The sequence below is a fragment of the Haliaeetus albicilla genome, chromosome 8, assembly GCF_947461875.1.
Source record: "Haliaeetus albicilla chromosome 8, bHalAlb1.1, whole genome shotgun sequence".
In the NCBI taxonomy this organism is placed as follows: domain Eukaryota; kingdom Metazoa; phylum Chordata; class Aves; order Accipitriformes; family Accipitridae; genus Haliaeetus; species Haliaeetus albicilla.
In genome coordinates, this window is record NC_091490.1 from 18,248,809 (window position 1) to 18,272,423 (window position 23,615).

Sequence of the window (23,615 nt, forward strand, 5' to 3'; positions counted from 1 at the left end):
CCTCCGGGAAACAATCCTATTCCTGGAAATTCATCACATTCCACGCAGTTGTGTGGCCTCACTGATGGTGTTCTTCAGCTGCTTCAAGTGATTCAGTGGGACTTCCATTTGTGTTTGGGATTCCTGGAAGGTTTGTCATATACAGTGCTTTAAAAATGCAATACAGCAGATGAAGCCAGGCATACAAAAAAGCACAATTCAGTCTCTTAAATTATTATTAGCCAGTCTAAAGGTGAAGTTGTCTACTGCATAGTCTGAGTCTTAAAGGTCTCAAGTGTTAAGTATATAATCTTTAGCCTCTTGCTAAACAAAGAGTCATTGTACCATATACAGTCCAACCAACAGCTAGACCAAAACAGCTTGCATGGATGTTTCATCCCCTTATGTTTGTGCTGTCATAAACAATCTTATCTCTCAGCTCAGCTGCATGCAGGCTTGCTTTAGTATGTAAGCATATGTGTATGTATATGCAAATACACACAGCCTTAATTCTAAACACTTGAGTGTGATAGTTGTTCATATAGATAGAAACCTCTGGCAATGCAGCCGGGACTGCTTGGACAACTCTGCAAATCACATCCACCAGAAACATCTACAGCTGTGAGAAGGGAAGAACGAAGCCCTCGGACTATGACCTTTCAACTCTGTGAATGGCTCACAGCCAGAGCTTGGAGGATACAAAAGCCCTTCTAGAAGAAGTAACAACAAAGAGACTTTTAATGTGGAGTCACTGACCTAGCTGAATTGGTTGTAGTTCCTGTGGAGAGCCAACTGTTGACAATCTAGGAAAGGGGAAAGTAAAAAGGAAAGAGTCAGGTGCATGCTCTATGATGCCTGAATAGTTGGACTGACAAATAGTGTAGGCCACAGATTGCTGTTATTTATGCCCTCTCACCACAAAAGACCGTTCTGAACAGTCTTCCTGAACACTGCTCACTCTCCGTTGAGGTTACCCGCTACAGAGGCTGTGCCCACCATGGCCTTTGTACCAAAGGAGTCCCGGGGCAGTGAATTGCATTGTCTTTTGAGTTGTTCCTCTACTGAAGTAGTGTGAAGTAGCCAGAGTTGAAATTGTAAACTATCCCTAAGTTTTTTGGTGGGCTTTTTTTTTCCAATAGTTGGATTCAAATTAATTCCTAGTGAAGTGCAAGGCTCAAATATATGATTGAAAAACAACAGAGGGAAAAAAAAAACTTTTAACTTTGGGCGTTGAAATGGGGGCAAGTCTGAACATCGCAGGCATAATTGCAGTGGGGTCAGATGCATTCCACATAAGCGACTGTCAGCTGATGAATAAGCACGAAGCACAGTGCAGGATGTATGTCAGCTTCCGCTGCCAGAAGTAGTGTCGTCCTGGACCTGTGTCCTGCATAAGCAGCAAAACATGTATCCATTCATCCTCTGCGTGGGCCTAGTGTAATGACGCAGGAAAACGTTGGGAGCTGTCTTCTGCCATTACACTAGTGATTTAAATAGTCACACTGGTACCCAATTAGAATGATGATGGGGAGATTTTCATTCTATTGTACCTCCACTGATGGCACCAGTACAGCCTAGGAACTGCACATCCACACTGGGCATGAAAACTTACACCAGAACAGACTTTTACTGCTTAATAGCTCAGTGATGCTTTGCACTATAAATCCAAAAATACGATTACTTGTATCTGACCGGACTCTTCTGCGTTAGGAATCCCACGACTCTTAAAGCTACTGAGCTCATACAGAAGCCACCAAACGCCACTTCACATTTTGCTCCTTATCAGCTATGTCTGTATCAGATAATCTCCTTTGCAGGTAAATTATTGACTAGCTCATCCCCAATCCCCTGAGACTTCCTCTCTCCTGCCAGGCACCGTATTTCAGAGAATCATTTAGACATGTGGGTTTTTTCAGTGTTGATCTGTTCCAGCAATTAACACAAAACAGGGTTTATTTTAAGTTTAGGCAGCCAAGACTGCTGCTATATTTTAGTGCTTTCCAATTTTGAGAATCTATTCTAATCCTGACCCTTTCCCAGCTAACAAGCATACCATATGTCTGATTACTCAGGTTCCCATGCAAAATAGGAAATTAAAAATTCCAGATGATTAACAAACATTTCTTTTTGTTTATTTTGAGATGACTGTTTTAAAATACCATAAAAAATTTAGGGACCTGTTTCTCAAACACTTACTTTATCATTTAGATATGTAAAAGGATCTTTTCATTAAGAATGTGCTGTTTGTGTTTTTAAATTATGATTTATTGACACAGGTTTGCTAGCGGTAAAAGATCTGCAGATAACTGTTTGAAGACAGTGGACAAAAAGGTGGGTAATTCAATGGTGGAATTTCATGGGGGCAGGGGCGGGGGGCAGGGAGCTAGGGAAAAACATTCCAAGCAGAGGTCTAATGACAGTGAGACTTGAATCCTCCTTAAAACATCCAAGCCCAAAGCATGATGCAAAGTGGACCACGACTGACAGTCTGTTATCTCTTAGCAGGACGTCAGCCCGGGGGAGCATGGCATGTAACCAGTGACTCAGTCCAATACAGCATCGGAACCAGGATACCCGTCGGGATAGGTCACTGCTCTGGCAAGTAGAGACTTCCCTAAAAGTAGAGCTGCCTTCTGTTAATTTATAGATTCTCTGTGTAAATTTGGTTATGAGCAGACCGGCTCTGTGATTATCACAGTCTGGCTTGTGTGAGGGGCAGAAGGCTGTTAAGAAAACCAAGTATGAGAGAAAACCGAACACTTGAATTAAGTCATCTCTCTGTGAGTGCTTGAAGGAGGGCAAGAGATGGTACCCACATAGAAAAAAGCCTGTATTCATGTCAGACCAGCTACAGCATTTCAGTAGAGAACATCACAAGGGGCAGAGAGTAGGGGGAAGGCTGGAAGGCAACGACCGAACCTGGGGCAGCCTCAGCTACCACCTGAGGACAGCAAGCCTGGTGACTGACTCTTGTCCAAATGTCCTCCCCCAGAAGCATTTGTCCTTGCTGCTGCTTGTTTATTCTATCACACCCATAAAGGTGCATTGGTAGCAATAAAAGCCTCCGTTATTTTGCAAGTAGCATTTAGTAATTATAAAGCGCTTCTGAGCTCTGGCTGCTGGGCTCCATCCCTCCTGCTTCACGTGAGCTACCCCCACTCATTGCATCACATCTAAAATTAGATTAGATGCTGTATCCCATGAAGCACGCAGCTCAGTGGCTCAGAGCTGCAATAGCTGTACCAAGCACAGCTGTGTAGCTCCCCAGTTAGGAAGATGTTTTCAGACAGATCGTTGAAGAAAACCTAATGATGATCAGAAGTGTAACAGGGGTAAAGCACCACTCAGATCCAGGAGCTCCGGTTCAGCCAAAGGTCAGAAAACGGGAGTTAGTCCTATTTCTTTTGGCATGTCTTTAGCTCTCTGTTTTCTCAACAACATGAGGTACGGGGGGGACAGCTGTCCATAGCTTCTCTACAGAGAACTAGTTGGGCCAAATTCTTCCCTGATGTAACTGCACCGCTTTCACTGAAATCGTACCAGTGATGAACGTGGCTCCTCTTAGGAACAATAGAAGAGCTCATGAGATTAAACATCCTTTCAGTGTTTTCCCTCTGATTAAAGCAGGTTTTAGTACATAAAAAATGCTGCAGTCTTAAGAAATGATAGCATATTCTTCACCTTGCTCTGAAGCTTTGCTTCTGCCCAGACTCAGCCGCCCAGACTCAGCCCATAGCATCCATGCAACTTAGTTTGAAAGTCTGTATTTCCAGTGCGCTGCTACTGTTCAAACATCTGGTGCGCTTAAAGTTCATATTTCAAAAACGCTAATCTGAGGGAAGAGGGGTTAAAATGTAAAACCAGGGAAAAGCAAGCTAGGGGAAAAGATAAACTTTGACAGAAACTTCAAGCAGCTAAGAAGTACTAGAGCTGTCAAATCGTGCATTTTGGATTTGAGCTGAATCAAATCACAGCAGCAGTTTTTCAGTACTTGGTCTGAAAGCAATTTAGCTTTTCTGTGTTAGCAGATTATGCTGTTTTCAACAGCTTTTGGAGAGATGACTGATGAAAAGCATTTTCATTGTGTTTCCAAGTATAGGCGAAGCTCTTGCACTCAAACCTCTGCTTTCTTGCCCCAGTCTCTCCTGAAGCCGAGAGGGGATGTGGTCTGTCAAGCTCTGAGCAGCACCATCCCCTCAGCCCCAACTTCAGGGCTGCTCTTGGGACCCCAGACTTTCGCGTATGGGATGGCTTTGAGTTTTTTCAGGGTACTTCCTCAAATTACTAAGGGATTGGAGAGGAGAAAAAAGGAGAAAAAAACCAAAACTCTGAGCAGGAATGAGTAGAAGGTGGGGGCTGTATCCTGGCAGATGCTATGTTGGTGCTGAGCAAGGACTTCAGGATTGGGCATCCTGAACGTGGATCCCATTCGGGAATCAGCCCACAGGTACATGAACAGGAGATAACTGTCATGTAAGCACTGACGGTGTGATCTGTCCCTATGTCCAACTGGGTTTGGAAGCTGGTCTGTGATAGTTTTAACTCAGGTGCAAAACCAGCACTGCTCTTAGTTGTTGTAGCGTTAAGTACTGCAAGGTAGCACTCAGCAGCAGCAGTAACACTTCTGGGGTTTGTAAATTACAAACTACAGAACAGGACAATTGACAGTAAAGGCAAATGTACTAAGTTTGCAGTGATGGCATTTCTTATGTGACCTGTCCCACGTTCCTCTAGAGTCAATCAAAACCAAAGAGGCAACATGAAATCAAAAGATGTCAAAAACTTGCAGTCATACAGATGGTTGAATCCTGTTGCTGTTGCCTATCATTTTGGAAGAGACAATACTTCTAGTAAAATAACCCAAAATTACTTCAGACTTCACCTGCCTGGATGGTTTTAATGAAAATAATGCAGGAATTCACAAATAAATTGCAGTTTTCTGCAGGCAGCAATTTTTTTTCCAGTGGAGCAAAGGTATCTGGAGCCCTAATTGTGTGTTTAATATCAAACATGAATTTTTGGGCCTTCTTCCACCAGAAGCTCACCTACCAGAACTGCACTAAGCCTCCATCCCCAAACCCATCAGCTATAATTATCCATGGACTATGTTTTCTATTGCAGTACCAGTGACCTTGCCTGTAATTATTCTTCACAGGGGAAGCTTAGCTCAGTCCTCCAAGTACTGCAGCAACTCTGAACAAAAATAACCCAAAAGTCCACAACAGGAAACGTTAACAATGGCAGGATTACTGGCCACCATGTCACCATAAAATAAATGAGCAACTGCGAGGGAGTTCAGGGAAAAGCAGCACCATGATTAGGTAACGGGAGGGACTGACTTATGAGAAAAGATTAAATGAGCTAAGCGATGACGAAAGGGTGAACAGAACAACTGCCTGCAAATGTCTGAAAGAAGAAACCGTCCAGGACAGGGAGGGATTCTCTAAGCTGCTGCCAGGAGTTAAGAGTAATGGAAAGAAACCAATAAAAAGAAAATGAACACAGCAGTCACCATAACCATTTCTTTAGCTCAAAAAAGAAACCCAGTGCTTTTGTCCATATGGAAACCTTGCTCATTTGTCCTGTTTTATTCCTCAGCCATAACCCCCAAAGCATGGGGCTAGAGCTTAAAATACGTAACGGTGCAATACTGCTGAAATCTTTTAGGCTGGCGGCACCGAAGGACTGGGAGGCAGCTATGCCAACAACCTCCTCCAGCTCCTGCCAGATTCAGACCCTCATTTCTTGAAGTGCCTCTGAAAGCCTCGAGGCTTCAGCTGAGCAAAGCAGCTCTGCATGGTGAAGCACTTAAGTAAACACTTCAGTCAAATGAAGAGCTGCGCTCCCACAGCTATAAATCACATCAGTGATTCCCAAATGAGGAACCTGAGTCTGCCCTCAGCAGTCCCTGAAGCAGATGTGTCAGAAAGTACGCGAAGTCAGAATTACCCACAGCTATCCATGGCAGCAGACCCCCGGCCCACATCCCAATCCAGTTAGCGGTTTTGCAGCAAAACAGCTGTGATGCCTCATGTTGTATTTGTTTCCATTAACTCCCCCCCCCAGTGGGCCTGTATATTTGTATTTCTTTGTTTACATATTTGTACTGTCCCTAAGGGGATACACACGCTATCCCTAAGGTTAGGGGTGAGTCATGAGAGAGCAAGTACCTCCCTCTGATGCAGAATTTGTCCCGTCTCTTCGTTCTGCCAGAGATGTAAATCTTTCTTGGAAATGTTGGACAAAAGTCCCTTCAAATCTGTGGTTTCTTTCAGCAGCAGCTTTCAGCCTGCGCCTTTTGAATTGCTGGGCCAGAAGTTTGTGTTTCCAATTGTCACTCTTTGAGACGCTTTTCCGTTGTTAATGCAATCCCCGGCGCTTTACAGCCCGGTCGCTTTATAGTCTTTCCGCGGCCCTGCGCGCCGAGGCCGAGGTCTTTCCGTCGCGACTTCTGCCGCCATCCTCCAGGCACGGACCGAAGCCGCCCGCCACCGCGGGGGGCGGCCGCTCCCGCCTCCCCTCCACCCCTCATTACTCCCCACGGCACCAACCGCACTCTGCGGAGGAGAAGAAACCGCCCCCAAGCCCATTCCCCCGCACATTGTTCGGCCAGCCCCCACCTCGCGGCGCCGTCCGGGCGCCGCTGACGGCCGCTGTCAGCCGGGGATGCCGCGGGCCCTCCCGGAGGCCTCGGCTGCCGGTCACCGCTAGCGGCCTCCGGGGGAGCGGGGGAGGACGGAGCGCGGCCGGGCCTGCGGGGCGGCACGCCCGGAGCGCCGCCGCCAGCGGGGGCTGCCCGGCCCGGCCCGACCGGCGCCCCCCGGCCGCCGCCGCGTGCGTCAGACCGGAGACGTGGCCCCGCGGCGGCGGGGGGCGGAGCGGCGGCGGGCGGAGCGCGGCTGCAGGCGGCATCGCCTCCCCGCCCCGCCCGGCCCGGCCCGGCCCGGCCCTGCCCGCCGCGCTCAGCCCCGCAACGCGCCGCGGCATGATCGCGCTCCCGCCCGGCCACCGCCGCCGCCGCCGCCGCCGCCCGTGACCCCGCGCCCCGCCCCTCCCCGCCCGGACGCGCACCAGGTAGGCGCTGCCGCGCCCGGCCTGCCTCTTCGCGCGCCCCCCCGCTGCCCGCGCCCGGCGGGGCCGCGCCGGGTGCTGGGGGTCGGGGCACCGCCGCGGGGAAGGGGGCCTCGGGGGGAGGGGGGCCGCGCGGGGACGGAGCCGCCGCGGGGAGGGGAGACCCGGCCGGGCCCGGCCCGGGCAGCGGCTGCGGGGGCGCCGCTCCGCCCGCCGGCGGCATCGGCGGTGCCGCCCCCGTCCCTGGGCAGCGCCGCGGGAGCCAAACTTATCTGGGGTGGCCGCCGTCTCCTCCCCCGCGGAGGGGCGCCGGGAAGCGGCCGCGACAGCCCCCACCCCACCCCACCCCCGCCGGGTGGGGCACCCGCCCCCCCCCCGCCGCTGCCGGGCCGCGGCGCTCGGGCGGCCCCGGGGGTGCCCCGCGGGGCGGCGGCCCGGAGCCAAGCGGGGCTTCCCGGGAGCGGCGGGGGGCCGGGGGGGGGGGTGGCGAAACGGTCGCCGTGGAGACGGGCGGCTCGAGGGAAGCCCTCGACGGTATTTTCCCCGAAAAAAACACAACCCCAACCCAAAAACCCAAAGCAACCCGCATTACGGGGAGGCTGGCAGCGGGACGGGGAGGCGGCGGTTCAGCCGCGCTCCCACCGCGCCCGGCGGCGGGCGGAGGGGATGCGGGAGCGCCGTCCCTCCGCGGGGGCTGCGCAGCGTCTCCGTGCCCCAGAGGGCCCCGGCGGGTCCCTGCCGCCGGGTCGGGTCGGGAGGGGAGCGCGGGTCCCGGCGGCACTGCGAGGCTCCGGCGTTCGTGGCTCTGTTTTCGAGAAGATTTAAAACAAACCGACTGATAGACAAAAAAACCATTCCGATTTTAAATCGGTTTAAAACCAGCTCTGCCTTGTCGCAGTGTGATGGGCGGTTTTGTTCATTATTCACGAAATGCGGTTTGTCCAGTTCACTGGAAAGAGTTGACCAAGCAAAATGAGAGGCTTGTGAAAGACTGCCGAATGTATCCTACTAGAATTTCATTAGGATGAAAACGTTTAAAAGCGAGGAATTTTATTGCACAGATAAGTATGTGAGTTATGGCTTGCCTTTTTAGATTTTTTTTTTTACCACTGGAGTAAGTACTTTCTGTGAGGAAAGACTCAGTATCATGAGCAGCACTGTTTGAAGGCACACATGTGCGTGTTTGCTCCCACAGAGCACTGTGGGCTTGAATGATGCTGTAAAAAACTGGCCAGGCAGAAAGGTGCTTTGCAAGATAGTGGAGAAAAAGATGGCAATGTTGGAAATAAATAATAAATAAAACTCCCCTCCCCTCCCAATTCAACCAAGTATGTGTATTTCCCCCCTGCCCCGGTATATTAGACCTGCTTTTACTTTTCTTTTTGGCATGATGAAAGCAGTCAGGAGGGTAGCACTTGCTCCCCTGGGCTCACTCTTCTCCTGGAAATGCCTGTTTGCCCCTGTGGTGCAGATCAGCATCGAGAGCTGGGTTTAGCACAGTTCCGAGTTGATCCCTAATTTTAACCTGGTCTTGGATTCCTGCTGTCTCGCAAGTGCCCGTGCCCAGGGGCTGCCAGTGAGGCGCAGCAGCCTGGTGCTCAGCACCTGTGGTTTCTGAATCATTTCCGTTTCCAGTTGCATTCTGAGTTTGCTAAATGTGTGGCAGCCGTGATGCTGTTTTCTTCCAGTCTGCATAGTAATGGGCCCTGCTGGAGGTTTTACTGTAATAGAACTTTCTGTGGGTTTTTTGTTATTATTTACTCTCGTAAGCAGTTTTAGAAAGAAACTTTCCGCTGGAAAGCCTAAAAATCTAGTTACTTGGTATGCCCAGTATTGGAAACGGCCAGCGCTGGTTGTCAGTGAAGAATAAAATCAGAGACTGCTCAATTCTTCACACAAGTTCCTTGCCTCAGTGCTTGGTGCTATCTTGCAATCAGTTCCTGCACCAGTTTGAGTTGATTTCCTGAGGCAGCTGCATCCCGCTGTGGTATCTGCTTTTTGAGACCCACGATAAGGAGCTCTGACTGGGAGGGGGGTGGCATCCAGGCTGGGGAGTAGAGAGGGTTAAACAATATTCAGGTGGCCTTAGCACCAGAGAGAGGACACAGTAAGACCCAAAATAATGAATTGGGTCAGAGAGTGCTGGGAGGAGCAGTTCCCCTGATTGTCCATTGACCTCAGTTGCAACTGGTAGAAGTGGCCCCTATTCACCACCAGAAAGGCACTTCCCAGCCCCAGCCTTTTTGAATGCTGCGGAAGTAAAAAAAAAATTTCGATTACCGTCCAAACAATTCACAATAACAGGAGCTAGCATTTAATTTTACAGGATTTTTTCCTCTTTGAGAAAATTTAGTGAAAAGATATTGTCCTCATTGTCACAGTGTTGTGAAGGGCAGGGGAGGGGCTATATATTAAAGAAAACTCTGAAAATGAAACAATTTACCTCAGGAAAAAAAAAAGAGAACCCCAAAATACTTCCCTTAAAACTTTACTTAGTGAAGCAAAGAAGCCATTCTCCCAAAATGATTTGTCAGAAGAATATTAACAAGTGTTGGATTTTGCATGCTCAACATAACGGAAACTTTACTCTCTTCTTCATCCTTTAGCTGTTTGCCCAGGGGTTTTGTGCGACAAAACTCTGATGCAAATTCAGCTATAGTGGCAATGACTTTTGTTGCGGTTTGTGTTTCTAAGATCTCTTTCCCACTAGGAAGACATTAGGTTTGATTCACCTTCTTGGGCATGTGCGAGTATGCCATTTGCTCCACTGCCTTCATTCATAATACAGGGCAGGCATCGCTGTCTTCCCATCCCCAGGCAGGCAAAGTGTCTTAGAGCTGTCTTTAATCCTGACAGACCCTGGATCAGCTTTCCTGCACTGTATTCATTTTACATTTTAGTGCCTGACACAAGCAGCTTATCAGACACAGCATAAACTTTGCAACTGTATCATCCAGAGAGTCATAGGCTTGGACCAGGATGATTTTTTTTTAGCTTTTTCTTCCAGTGTGGAGGTTGTATCCACTCTGTTTCCCTCTCCCATGAGGGACTGATTTACAACCTAGAGTTTGATCAGCTCAGATTTTTAAAAGGTAGGATAGTGCCGTGTGTGTGCTTTGCTCATTTTCCATTTGTTTGGAGGAATCCTGTGTTAAGATACAGTGCATGTTTTTTCTTGGTTTTAAAGTAAAACAAAGGCTGCCCCTGAAGCGCAGAATGGCACCGTTCTCCATGGAAAGTTGCTAATGCTGCTGTCACGGCAAGCGTACAAAGTTCCACTCAATTTGAACCAGCATTATGTGAAAACATTTGGTCCTGTAGAGTAGCATTAAAGATCCATTTCTCTCTCTGTCAAAGTAAACTTTAACTTTTCTGTTGACTTTCAGGTGAGCAGCATCCAGGCTCTTATACACTTCAAATCCTGGGCTAAACTATGATCTGCTGAAAATAGAGACACTTGCTCACATCTCCATTCAGTGGCAATAGCACATAGTGATTTTTGTCTTGATGGGAAACCAAAATTCAACAAGCCAGCAATAAGACTCCTGAAGTGCTGAGAACATTTCCTATTTTATTTACTCATCACTGAAAGCAAGGTGGGAGCTTAGATTAATTGCTTGCTCTGGAGCATATGGTGAGGCAGAGTGTAGGTCAAGCCCTGCCCTGAGCGTGCAGCGGTGTAAGATCCTGATATACATGTGATTTACAGCAGAATGCAACAGCTCAGAGGTGCAGGTTGCTGTCAGAAAGCAGGTTTGGTGTTCTGAGTGAGCACCGTTAGAGATCTCATTTTCCAGTTGATGTGAATGCTTGATGAGCTGTCTCAGGGGTAGGTAGTTTTCATGCAAGCTTTTAGAGCAAGATGGGTGTTCACAGACAATATTGTCGAAAAAGCCCTTTGTTAAGTGTAATGTGATTAAAAAGAATATTTGCTCTTTGCCATCATTTACCCATGACAGCATAATTTCAAAGACCTGCACACCTGCTATAGTGTGGTCAGAACCCCCCCAAGAAACTGCTTTGATCTCACAAAGTTTAGGCTTGATGGAAGCAGCCTTTCTTTCTGTTCTATGATGCAGCAACAGACTTTGTGGTGGAACAAGGTTAGAGCTAATCCCTCTTCGGTGGGCTGTGGCTGGACACTGCACTGAAAAAGTCCAATAGAGAATTTAGGCAGATAGTTCTGGTTTTCCACATCTCTGAAGTTTATGATCTTTAAAAGCCATCTGATGTGAATAGCAATTCTGATGCTGTACTATTTGTGTTTATCTTCGAGTATGTGTAGATCACATCCATTTTATGTGCTTGAATTTATCTATGTTAGTCTTTCTTATTCTTTCAGGATTATCAATGAGACTATGAGCTTTATTTTTATTGTTGGGGATTTTTGTCACAAAGGATGGTTTGGGGGTAAGAAAATTCATCAGCTGTGTTTCAGGCTGAGAGTACCTGTGTGTTTATCCAGGCATTTTGGGATCCGTGTTTTATGAGACTATCACAAAGTTTAGAAAGCCCTCTTGTGTAGCATGCAGGCGGGAGCAGAAAAGATCCTTTATACGAAAAAGTCTCACAAATCGTGAAAACAGGCATTTCTTTAATGTTTTTGGCTCAATCACTGCATAAAAAGTTTTTGACTAACTTTTCAGATGGTTGAGCTGCTTAAGACTCAGAATGGACCCTTTGTGCTTCCTCTCCCAATTAGGAATTAATTTTTAATTATATCAGCTGAACATTTTTTATTATGAGCACTTGTATTAGCCTGAGGCCCCTGACTATTCCTTTGACAATGAATGGCACTGGTTTGTGTAATATTGTCTGTCCTATTACACTCTGTGGCATTTTTTTCTGTCTTCATTATCTGAGTATGTTAAACAAGCGTTTGTGGAAAACCTGGTGTAACTTTGATTAAAACTTGATGTGAGTTTACTTTTCTCAATCATTTAGACATATTTCAGGAATACTAAAATACCGCTTACTGGATAGTTTCTTGCTCAGTGCTTTGGTTTGCTGTTAAGGGTTTTCACTCGCATTAAGAACATCTTGCAGTGCTGGAAAGAGGGCCGGCAGCTTGAGTGATAGCCCTGATAAGCTAAGAATGTTACTCCCAGAGCTGAAAAATGGTAAGTGTTGCCTTTGAAGTAGTCTTTGACATGGAAATGCATAGAGTGTACTTTTCTTTAGGTTTGGACTAATAGCTCAGCAAAGCCAAATCTCCACACAGGCCTGTGTGCTTCGTACAGAAAGAACTCCTATTGATTTCACTGAGACTTTATCTGGCAGAATCTGGTCCTGAACACTTTTTTGTCTTCAGTCCAAACAAGTCGAAGTCAAAGAGCTGCTGACAATAGGAAGTCTTTTTGGTGTGTAATACATGAAAGATTACTATGACTCAATTGAAACAAACAACAAGGTTATTGTCTGGGATCCATCGCCAAAGCGGCACTTACCATATGTGTAGGTTGAAATTGCAGCATATATTTTGATATGCAGTATATTAAAGTTACTTCCTCTTCACATCCTTTATGTCTGCTCTTTATGTCCCTTCTATCTGGATTCAGGCCTTTGAGCTTCCACTGCCGCCGCAGATGGTACCAATAGCAGAGCAGGGGGATTCACTGCCCCCTCTGAATGCACCACACTCTTTCCTGGCTGTTAGGTAGAGGGGCAGCTGAAACCTCAATGTACGCGGGATGCTTGCAGTGTGGGCCTCAGTGACTCAGAGGGAAAAGAATGGAAAAGGTCTAGGTGTTCAGCAAGTTTCTGGAAGTTGTAGCCTTTTCAGTTTTCTCAATCAACTAAATCCATGGTGATTTGTTGGAGTCTTGCCCACGGTTGCGGACCTGCAGAGTCTGGGCCCTGGGGAAGCTGGGTTGTGGCAGTTGGCATAATGGAGGGCAGTTTTCCAGTAGCTGGGTTGTGACTGTGCTGCAGTTCAGGTGGCATAGCCCAGCCTTCTCCAATCGCTGTACCTGGAGATGAAGGCCCATCTCTACACTGAACGGCTGTCACACACGTGACAGCCTGGTCGTGACCACCCTGCCTTCATCCACATTGGCGCAGACGTAGCCCCTGTGAAAAGTGCATGGGTTGCACATGTTTTGTAGGACCACCAAGTTGTGGGTGCTGGAATAATGTCGTCTGTGGGCTGATTGTATTTTGTCTGCGCCCCAGATTGCAAACTAATACCAACTGTGGCACATAATTTTGGTAATGTGTAGCATGAAATCAAATTAACTCCAGTGGCTTTGCAGGGAAGTTTTGACAAGCTATCAATTTAGACTCAACCATTGCAGAGAACTGGAAAAAGCAGTATGTTATGATTTTGTAGTACTATTCATTCGTATTTCCCAGCAAAAGTAGTAAAGAAAGTAGATACCTTTCTGTTTTGCAGCTGGAGAAGTGGCGGCGTGGCGCGTCGATGTGGCATGCCCGAAGCAGCAGCACAGGGAGCTCACGGCTGGGTCCCAGTGCGGACTCCTGACTCATGCTCTGTTGTTCCTCCAGGCCGCATTTCCTCGCCAGCCTCAGCCCCAAGAAGATGAATTTGTTTGAAAATACAGTAAACACATGGACTTTTAAAAATAACTGTTTGGATGCAAATGGTTTGTTTTTAATGGCTTTCCAGTTCCTTAACATGGGATTTATGTTTAAGCAACAGCATCATTTGTTTGTATTTCTTAGTAGCATTTCTTCCTATGAAAATCTCCCTTACAGTCAAGGGAACAAAAAGTAACCTGTCATGTTTGAAAAAGTTGCAACATGTGATACTTTTTTGCTATACTCCCAAAGAGCCAGCATTCAAAGTAGTTTTTCCAAGGAAAAATTTTTGACAGGTGGTTTTTTGTTTTGGATTTTTAAAATTAAATTTTACATTACAGGAAACACCAATGGCTGTAAAGCCTAGCAGGGAAACTGGTCTCCTGAAATGCCTCAAATACAGGGAGAATTTAGTAGCAGAGGTATTATCGTGTGTTACGCGGGAAATGACCAAGCATGTACGCTTACCAAAATGCTGGACATTTTGGTCAGTGCCAACATTTAGCAAGATAATTACCAAAACCGAATGTCACGGTAGTTCAGACGTTATTCAACTGCGTGTACAATGTGTGTGAGAATACACAGATAAGGATAGAACATCAACCTCTTGGGAATTCGGAGTTGCTAATTCCAGCCCTTATCATCTTATTTCCCCTTTAGTCTAATCTCAGTTTTCCAGACTTGGTGCCTTGTCCCTGTGTCCACTTTTAGTCCTTTCCGGGATAGGTGATGAAGTGAAGCAGTTCATTATCTGTCATCTGTGATACCAGCACGGGCAGTGCCAGGAGCTGTGAGGGGCTCCTGGACATGCGCCGAATACGAAGTGTTCAGCTGCTGAGATCAAAGGACACATGCAAAACTACAGTTTCCAAAAGTTTGTAAATTAGCCAGCTGTGGGCCGCTGTTCACACTCCAGTAAAAACTGTGTCCCCGATACACAGGCCAAATTTTGGGGTATGGTGGGTCTGGAAACTTTAAAATAAAAAGACTGCAAATTTTGTAGTGTGCACAGTCGAATGTCGTTCCCCTAACCTTGTTTCTAGAAATGCTTTGAACAATTACTGCCCAGATCTAATTTAAATTCTGTTTTAAATTAGACAGGTTTTTCCTTAGGGGACTCAATACAAATTTGGCAGAGTTATAATCAACAGAAAATATGACTGATGATGCTAGTACCAAGCCATTTTTGTGCCAGGCTGGGCCTCTTAGCCCCAGCTAGAAGAGACTGTGGCCCTAAGCCCTGGGGCTCTGCATAGACCAGTGATTTTGTTTAAATTGGGTATTTAAGAATATATCACAGTGAACCTGACTGCAAAACTCCCTTATCCCTGCTTATTTAACTTTCTCAGTGTGCAGTTCCCAATCAGGCAAAATAAGAATGCAAAATTCTGCTTTTCAGTGCAGCCTCAGGCCCTGTGCTAAGCACTTTAGCTTAACTTCAGCTCCTGGCCCAAGGTGGTTGAGGCCAGACAGCACGGAACCACCTGAAAAGCAGCTTTATGGTATTTATGCAGAGTAACAAATGTTTACAACCAAGGACAGTGGGCTGTGGTGTTCAGGGTGTGCAGTGCCATGTCCTGTGTAAAGCAAAACCCACTGGAGTGCAGCCCCTGCACACGCGGCCCACAGCACTCGGGCTCTGCTGAGTCCCAGCCACCAGGTCGCAAGCGCTCTGTGTGTTAAATATGTGCTGTGCCCTGTTCCTTTAGTGAAGATGAATATGCAATAAATCATGTATGGGAACCAACCCAGAGACCTACTAGCAGCACTATTCCCAAAAGGTATTTCATAATTTATCCTAACACATGCAGTATGTTTAAAACAGCGAGGAGGGTGGGTTTTGCCTAGGCCAGCATTTTTTTCCTTTCAGCAGATCTCTGATGTGAAAGACCAAGCAGTCCCAGTCTGGATTGTCTCCTGAGAACATCTCAGCCTTGACCCCTCCCGGCGTACTCAGCTGGGCTGTGGTTGTGGCCCTGCGGCCACCAGCCCAAGGCCTCTCCCACCAAGGGGAAAGTTCCTTCCCTCTGGGGGGGTCACGGCCACGGCCACAGCATCTGGGACTTGCTTGCACTGTGTGGCACTCTCAGGAGGTGGCGGTGCTGATCCTACGTCTGAGGAGGGTTGATGCGATGTCAGGGAAATGTGGTTAAATGTCATCTGGCTAATCATTTAAACATTTCTAGTCAGCTTAAGAAATCTCACCAACTTCTTATGCTTCCCAGTTGTAAATGTCACTATTTCTGCAATGTTGTCTCTCTCCTCCTGCTACGTTCCTCCTTTTTCCTTCTGGTGTGTTATTTATACCCTGCCCCTGCCGAACCTGTAAATTCTGGATGTTAATTGCCTGTCCAGCACCCTGGCGCCCCAATTCTGGTGTGTGGCTGTTGTTCTTCCCCTAAAACAAGCAATGGATGACGGTGATTGCTTCAACACATGGCAACATGATTGAGCAACCGCTACTGGAAGAAGGAAATAGCAGAGGGCTTGACTTCTGGTGAATAACACCTGTAGTGTGGCAAAAACAGCTCTGGCAAGTCCTGGTCTCCTGCCTACAGCACACGAAGCAGCAGTGACGCCGCTTCTCTGTCGTGTGAGGGTCAGCAAAGCGTGGGGAGAGGCCTTTGGGCTTTGCTGGGCAAGGAGGCCATAGCTGAGGCACAGGCTGGCTGGTGTCAATGGGTAATATTGAGCGTTGCCTGTGGAAGGGCGCAGAGCGGTCGGCAGCTTTCCCGACAGCACGGCACAGACAGGCCTGGCGGTCGTCTTGCCATGGTGGGGGGCAGCGGTGGGAGCTGTTGGGGGTCTGCCTCCGTGAGGAACGCTAGCTAGCGGACCTGTCGCAGGTGAGATAAAGGCAGGGCCTCCCAGTTACTTGTTTCTGTTTCACTCGGTGTGCTTTTTTAATCCCAGTGTCTCTACAAACTGTGCCTTGAGAGCTGAGGTGGGGCAGCGTGGGAGCGGCGCGGCAGTTTTCACCGGTAACGGAGCGCTCTCCAGCAGCGTACCCTCCAGTTCTGCTGAGGGCTGGTGTCAATCCATGCAGTTGCGCTCCATAAAATGAATGAAGTTACTCTGTGAGAATCTGCTTAAAAATAGCAGCCATCACCTAGCAATAGCTGGAGCGTGGGGCCTGGCAGCTGCTAGAAGCCAAAAGCGGTTTCTTTCAGGGTTGTACCAGAGGGGCATTTCTCTGAGTATTAATATGTTTTTTCTTTGTAAAGCATCTCTCAAGATGCAAGATGAGTACAGCTTGATGGGGGAGCGTATCGCGTCTCAGGCAGGTCAAGTGTATAAACTTTTGTGGCCCCAAGCGTTTGCCCTTCTGGCATGGTGGGCTCTGTCTCCGACTGGGGTCCCCCGCACGCTGCTGCAAGGCAGGTCACAGAAGTTCGGTGGACACAAAGCCACGGGGAGCAGCTCACAGCGCCTGCTTGCGAAGCATTAAGCCGAGGCCAGGGCTTGTCCCCGGGGCTTTGCTGGCCACGCTGTGACAGCTAGCACCGCCGAAGAGCCTCAGCAGTGAGCAGTGCCAGCCTGGGCACGCTGTGCCACGGCTGCGGAGGGCTGCTCCGTTGGGTTGCTGTCACTGGTGGAGGTAGGATAGCTACAGCTACAGCTGGAAACTGTGCTCGTCAGCATCTATGTGCCCGTGCGCACAGAGGCCCTGCTGTCACAGCGCTGGTGGCAGAGGTTTGGCCACTGCCCGGCAGCCTCGGCCCCGGGGGCACCAGTGCTGCAAAGGCAGTCCCTGCTCAGAAAACCCCCCAGGCTGCCCACCCGAGTGTCCTCTGAGCCACCGGTGGAAGTTAGTTAATTAATTTCCTTTATATTCTGCAATGCACGTCACGCGGATTGCCCAATTTGTAAAACATACTCGTTTTTCTCTTTAGCTGCACTGGCAAGAGCTGTCGTTACTTCCGTACTGTCCCCACTGCTTTCCTTTATTCCCTTTGATGAAGGCCAATTGCTGAGAAGCTGGTTTGCTCCACGGTGTGGCCATTTCACAATCATCCTTTGATTAAATCTCTTGATTTATTAAGTCTAATTTGTTTCCAATACTTTTCTCTCTGACTTGGATCTATTTATTCTCCTTAGGTCTTTTAGGTCACATTAAGTTGTTTCTTGCTCCTAATCGCCCATGCAGTAGCTGATTCCTGTAGTTAGTTTTTCTGCTGGAGTAAATGTCACACCTTCCTTGTACCTGGACTCCAGTATTTCATCTTATTATCATGTATTCATTTTCACTCATCAAGTTTTCTATATTTCCTAGAACTTTTAAAATAATAATAAAAAACCCTACTAGTTTGCCTCCTCTCAGGTTTTTTTTGTTGTTTGTTTGTTTGTTTGTTATTTGATCTGGCAAACCCTCAGCTCTTTTCTTCAGCACTGCTTAACAGCCAGTGCAACTGTTTTTTAATCCAAGTTCCTTTTTTATTTCCTTCTGGTAGCTGAATACCAGATGATTTATCTCGTGGACGGTTTTCTTTTCTCTAGAGACTTAGGGTTATTAGAAATGCAAGAGAAAAAAGAGAACGAGTTCTGATTTTAATTGAAAAAATTATCCAATATTTAGAATTCAATATTTCCTAAAGTAGGTTAGAATAGTATTTAACATGTCAGACTCCACATTTCGGCTACGATGTATTGAGCCATTAAACAGTATTTTGAATGTGAGTGAACTGAAATTAGTAATGCTGTCTTAGTTTTCACCAGCTGAAATGTTGAAGTCCTTTTCTTCTATCTCCTTGTTATAAGAAGAGATAAGAATCTACAGTAGAGAGTGTGCTGTCCCAGAGTTTACTGTGATTTGGGCTGCAATGTGTCTTTTTAGCATCCCTGTTTTGATTTTTTTAAACTAATGATTGACTAATCACTTTATTTTGTACAGACCTGGTTTGTGTGTGGTTATAAATGAGTCTGGCAGTGGTGCGGCTTTGGGTGTAGCAGTGGGGAAGAGCCAGACTCTGGCCATGGCCAGGAGGGTGTTTTCAGGATTGCTCTGAGCCACATGGACCTGCTGTGGCTTTTGTGAGGCCTCAGAGCCACTGGTAATAGATGTCCTTTCAGTCACTGGACAGGCCAGAATGGAAAAGAAGCTAGAGGGAAAAGGGAGAAAAATAAAAATAATTTTGTGTCATTCTGTTCTGCATGCAGATACCAGCAGCGCTAGTAAGCCCAGGCTTCTCTGCACTTCTTTCTAGCGTTTTCTCTTTATCGCTAGTGCAGCAAGGGGAGAAGCAATAGGGTTTCTCCAGAGTGTGTTGGAAAACAGTTATCCCACTTTTTCATGTCCAATCTCCGTTTAAAGCTTCTTGTGAAGATCTTTTTTCCTGAAGTTAAAGAATGTTGTCTGTCATTAGATGTCGTTGGTTTATTTACCATTATTATGTGTAGTACTATTGCTCTCATTCAGTAACATTTGTTTTCTTCTTTTAACAATAAAGGAAAACATAAGCATCAGACAGATTCTGATGTCTGGTGTTGGACTGCAAACCTTCCACCCTCAGAGATGGGGTTTCTGTCATGGCTCAGAGGGGCTTTCTGTATGCAGGTCTCCCTCTGCTTGGCCCATTAACCAGGGTAACAGTATGTGCACTCTACTAACGAGGAGTCACACTATGCAAACAGCAGCCTCTAAAGGGAAAAAGGGATCAGAGCAGCACGTATTTGTGGTGCCAGAAACTATCTGCCTTCATCTAAATTCCCCACACATCACTTAGAAGAAATAAAGCAAATATGTAATACAACAAAGACCCCTAAAAATACAGAGTGAAGCCTATCAAATGCAACAGCCAAATTAATTTTTGGTCTAGAAAGCTGTCCCTGCACAGCAATTTGCAAGATATTTCCAGTTCCATCTGCTGTCAGGCGCTGCCCCTGTTTCAGTACTGCCGACTTTCATAACACCATGGCTCAGATCCACAGAGTCGCTTAGATGTCTAACCAGCGAGGACTGGGTCTCTGCATGTTTTGGTGCGTGTGAGCACTCGTGTTTTCTCAAGAGTCCCCGCTGTAGGAAACATGATTCTGCCTTACCTGAACTCAAAGTGTCTATACTTTTGGAAAAACCTTACAAATAGGACCTCTAGAGGCTGTGGCATCAGAATATGAAAAAGCACTCATAAGCCATTATTAAAGGGGCAGGGTGAGGGGGAAAATGTCATTATTTTAAGGCAATCTGTTGATAAGTATCCTTGGGTGTACCAATGGCATTCCAGTCAGCTAACTGGCCTCAAAACCTGAGCCTACAGCAGTATATGTGTTACAAAGCTTTTAGCAGGACTGTTGCATGGCAACTGATTAGCCAACATGTGTGTTAGTGTATTCCTTTAAGAATTTTCTATGTTTTTCAATGCTTGGTAGAAAAATTATTTTTTAAAGCTTACCAGCAGCTATTGCCAGTCACTTACGTTTTATGTGGAAGTAAAAGACAGGAGGGTAATTCCTTACCAATGGCAGTGAAATTCATGTGGGTATGGAAGAGAGATCAGTGTGTGATGTTCTTCAGCTCAGGCACTGCTGGGAGCTGCCAGCGGAGGGTTTCCTTTCCCTGTGTTGAGCTGAAGGAGAGCTGGGCATGTACTTAAAGCTGTGTGGGGCACCTCTAATTATTGAGATCCATTTTTTCCACCAGTATTTCTAAAAGAAAAGTGAAAGGCAACAAAGGTTTGTCCCAGCAGCTACCCTAGCTGTTCTTTGCTGTAGAGGTCTATCTTCCCTGGTATGTCTGCTGAGCATTTGCCAGACAGGCACACAAAAATCAGAATTGTGGCTCCTGGCTGCGTGCAGTTTGATAACGAATGCTGCATTCCTTCGCCACCACTGCAGCAACTCAGGCCTGTTGGCATGGATGCTGCCGAGCCTCTGACCTGGCTGTGTCAAGTCAGGCTTGCATTGCCATTATTTCCACTGATGGTCTATTAATTTGCAAGTGCTGCAGAGGACAGCCCACCTTTCTCTTGGGGATTGCCAGCCATGCGAGAGGTGTATGCGATTTCATCTGGCATTGTAGGGTGCATCCTGGGGACAGCTTTTAGAAGGACAAGAGGCTGAGAGAGAGATTCTCCTGCCTGGCCAGGTAGTGCTTAAAGCAACATAGAAGGGTTGCAAGAGGAGAGGGGAGCAGGGGTCAAGGGTAAAGAAGTTTTTGTACTACTCGCTCAGAAAGCTGCAAAGCCCCAGTCTAGCTACTAACCCAAGTTCATTTTACAGACATCACCTTGTGCCTTTGGGGACTGTGGTGCCTCCTGAGGATCAGCTGGGCAAGAAGAGGCACAGCAGTCCCTGAGAAGGTGTCAAAGTGAGCATCTTTCCACATGACTATGGCCAGTGTAGTGGGAGTCAGTTATAAATTCTTGGGATGGCTGTATGCTTGTGATGAATTGCAGCCGTTAGGGCCTGAATCCTTCCCTGCTGGAATGCTGGCTCTGAATGAACTGAATCCCTTAAGTCCCCGGGCAGCATGTCAGCAAGTGTGTGCTTATCGCTAAGCCTGCGCACAGCTGGATGGCACCAAACCCATGCTAATGGGTCCCAGTCTGCAGCTGAATCAGGATTATAGACTCTTCCAATATTACTGTGATATGAAGTGATTGTAGTGAGCATTTATGATGTTAGTTTAAGGATAAATTTTGTAAATTGCCCTTGGGAATATTTTTGCTACATTCCCATGCGAATTTATCTTTCCATCGTAACTTACTGTGGAGTTTCAGTACTGGTTTGATCTCGGGGATTCAGTTACACAACATGCTGTAGGCTTTAAAATCAGTTGCTTTGCCTGTACATGCTCATGTGTTAGCTGATTTTTCAGAAGGGGTGATGATGTAAGCCTAGACATCTGAGGTGAAGATAAAGCCCTTGATCTGCCTGTAGTTTTGCTTAGCTAAAGCACTTTAGCAACTTGCACTCAAAACATACTAGATTTGAAACTGCAGTGAGTATGCATACGAATATTCCAAAGCATCCCTGAAACCACTATGAATAAAATGGAAGTGAATGAAACATGATAGCTGAAAGGGTCTGTGAAATTTGAGCGCAGGACAAGCGTTTTAGCCAGACCTTTGAGATCAAGGCTAATGTGTATAAAGCTGAATGTCTCTATCTACAGAACGGGCTGGTTTGGGGGGATTCAGAAGGCCTCACTGACCCACCAGATACAGCTGGAGTCAATGCAGAGAGGGATTTGCCTGCCTGCATGGATGGGACCCTGGTCCTGGTCTCCCTTCCTCACAGGAGCTGCAGGGGGGCAGCGTGAGCATCCCAGGGCTGTCAGGGGGACCGCTTGGGTGGTAGCTGGGAACTTTTATGCCACATCCTGGGAGTTTCATTTCCAGAGCAGGTTTTTCAAACCTCACAGAAGTACTTGCTTGTATAGACTGAGGGGTATGGACTACAGGAGGCTGAGCGCTGGCCTTGCTCTTTTGCAGGACGATGATTCCCGTGACTGAGTTTCGCCAGTTCTCGGAGCAGCAGCCGGCATTCAGGGTGCTGAAACCCTGGTGGGATGTGTTCACGGACTATCTCTCCGTTGCCATGCTGATGATCGGTGTGTTTGGGTGCACGTTACAGGTAAATCAAATGGGACGGAAGCGAGGCAGGTGCTCTCGGGTGCTGAAGGAACACCACAAATGAGGAAGGTCCTCAGAAGGATGGTGTCACATCTTGTTTTATCTCTTGGGTTCACTGTGAACAAAGCAGAAATTTGCTGGTCCCAGGATTAAAGCCGTTTAGGTAGCAACATCAAATGACACAGAGCAGACTTCTAGCAGCTGTAAATCAGCAGAGTTGCACTAGAGTCAATGGAGCAGTGCCAGCTAAGATAAGAGCTGTTGCTTTGGCTTGTGCCTGGATGCCTGTTTTCACCACAATTTGGCATAACAAAACAGATGATCAACTGAAGTTCTTATTTGTTACCATTTTTCTGTTTAAAAGTTTGAAAAATGTAATTTTGTAATTTCTGTTTTTCTTTATTTGGCAAACGTTAAAATTCTTTCTGTCATTATGCTTCAAAGAGATTTAAAATGAATGTGCTTATTTTATTAACACCACCCACAACTAATATTATGCCTCTTCCATACCAAAGCATCTCTGAGGATGCTTACATGTAAACAATTGACATTACTGTCAATCACTGTTACTTACATTGTGCTAAAGAGCCAAAAGCTGAAAAGAAATGGAAAGTACTGTTTGGGATGGACTCCATGAAAATAGGAAGTTATAGTACTAGCTCAAACATGGATCTCGCATTTCTTGGCATGACTTAGAAATGGAGCTAAAGGGACACATTGACAGAGCTCTTATTTCAGGGGAATTTGCTCACTTACATGGCCCAAGATTTTCACATACTACGTCCCAAATTTCACATGAAATCAACTGTAGTTTTGCCTGTGTTCTCCTTTTTCAGATATTTTCAGATGAAAAGATAGGATGTCCATGTTTAAAAATCTCTTTATAGAGGGCTGAATTTTGCATTAGTAGCTAAGTGTTTGCTTAAGCACACAAAATAGAACATCTGTTATTTTTAAGTTTACCTGCTTCATTGGATGAAGCACACTGGAAAATAATGTGTGGAAACACTGCAAATAATAGGCAATTTTTTTTATTCCAATTTATTACCAGAGGCATGAATCCAGGGTGTAAGTAAGGGTGTATATCAGAATAGCATTTACAGACAAAGATTAACTGCAGGAGATTTTGACGTGTCAACAGTTATGGCACTGATATTGTTCAAAACGTATGTGGTCTCATCTCAGCATCTCCCTGCACCAGGGTGGATCATCAAGGAGGATCTGATTTTGGTAACTCTTGTCTACATACCCTATATTTAGTGCTTTCAACAACCATGATGTCAAAGAATACATCTACACTACACACACATTCTTAGTTTGGGCTAATCCCAGTTAGTCATTCAGGGCAAATAACAGAGCTCCTTGGTTTATCACATGGATTAGCATTTTCAATTCAGACCTATAGGGAGCCTTGCACTGAAATCAAACTGATAGCCCAAGTTGAATCAAAGGTGATTG

General features: G+C 46.6%; 1 protein-coding gene across 5 annotated transcripts in view; it reads left to right on the forward strand.

The window, feature by feature from the left end:
- Positions 1-23,615, forward strand: part of LRRC8C (leucine rich repeat containing 8 VRAC subunit C) — a 30,564-nt gene continuing 6,949 nt past the window's right edge. For 2 of the 5 annotated variants that reach the window (XR_011325761.1, XM_069789177.1), the window contains exons 1-2: positions 3,173-3,353; positions 22,017-22,158. Coding sequence is in view for 4 of the 5 variants with exons in the window: in XM_069789177.1 (XP_069645278.1) it covers positions 22,021-22,158 (138 nt within the window). In the remaining variant the exon portion in view is untranslated. Of the gene's footprint in view, positions 2,311-2,383; positions 2,578-3,172; positions 3,354-6,968; positions 7,054-22,016; positions 22,159-23,615 lie in introns of those variants that run through there. The other 3 variants (XM_069789179.1, XM_069789178.1, XM_069789180.1) reach the window with 3 other exon arrangements.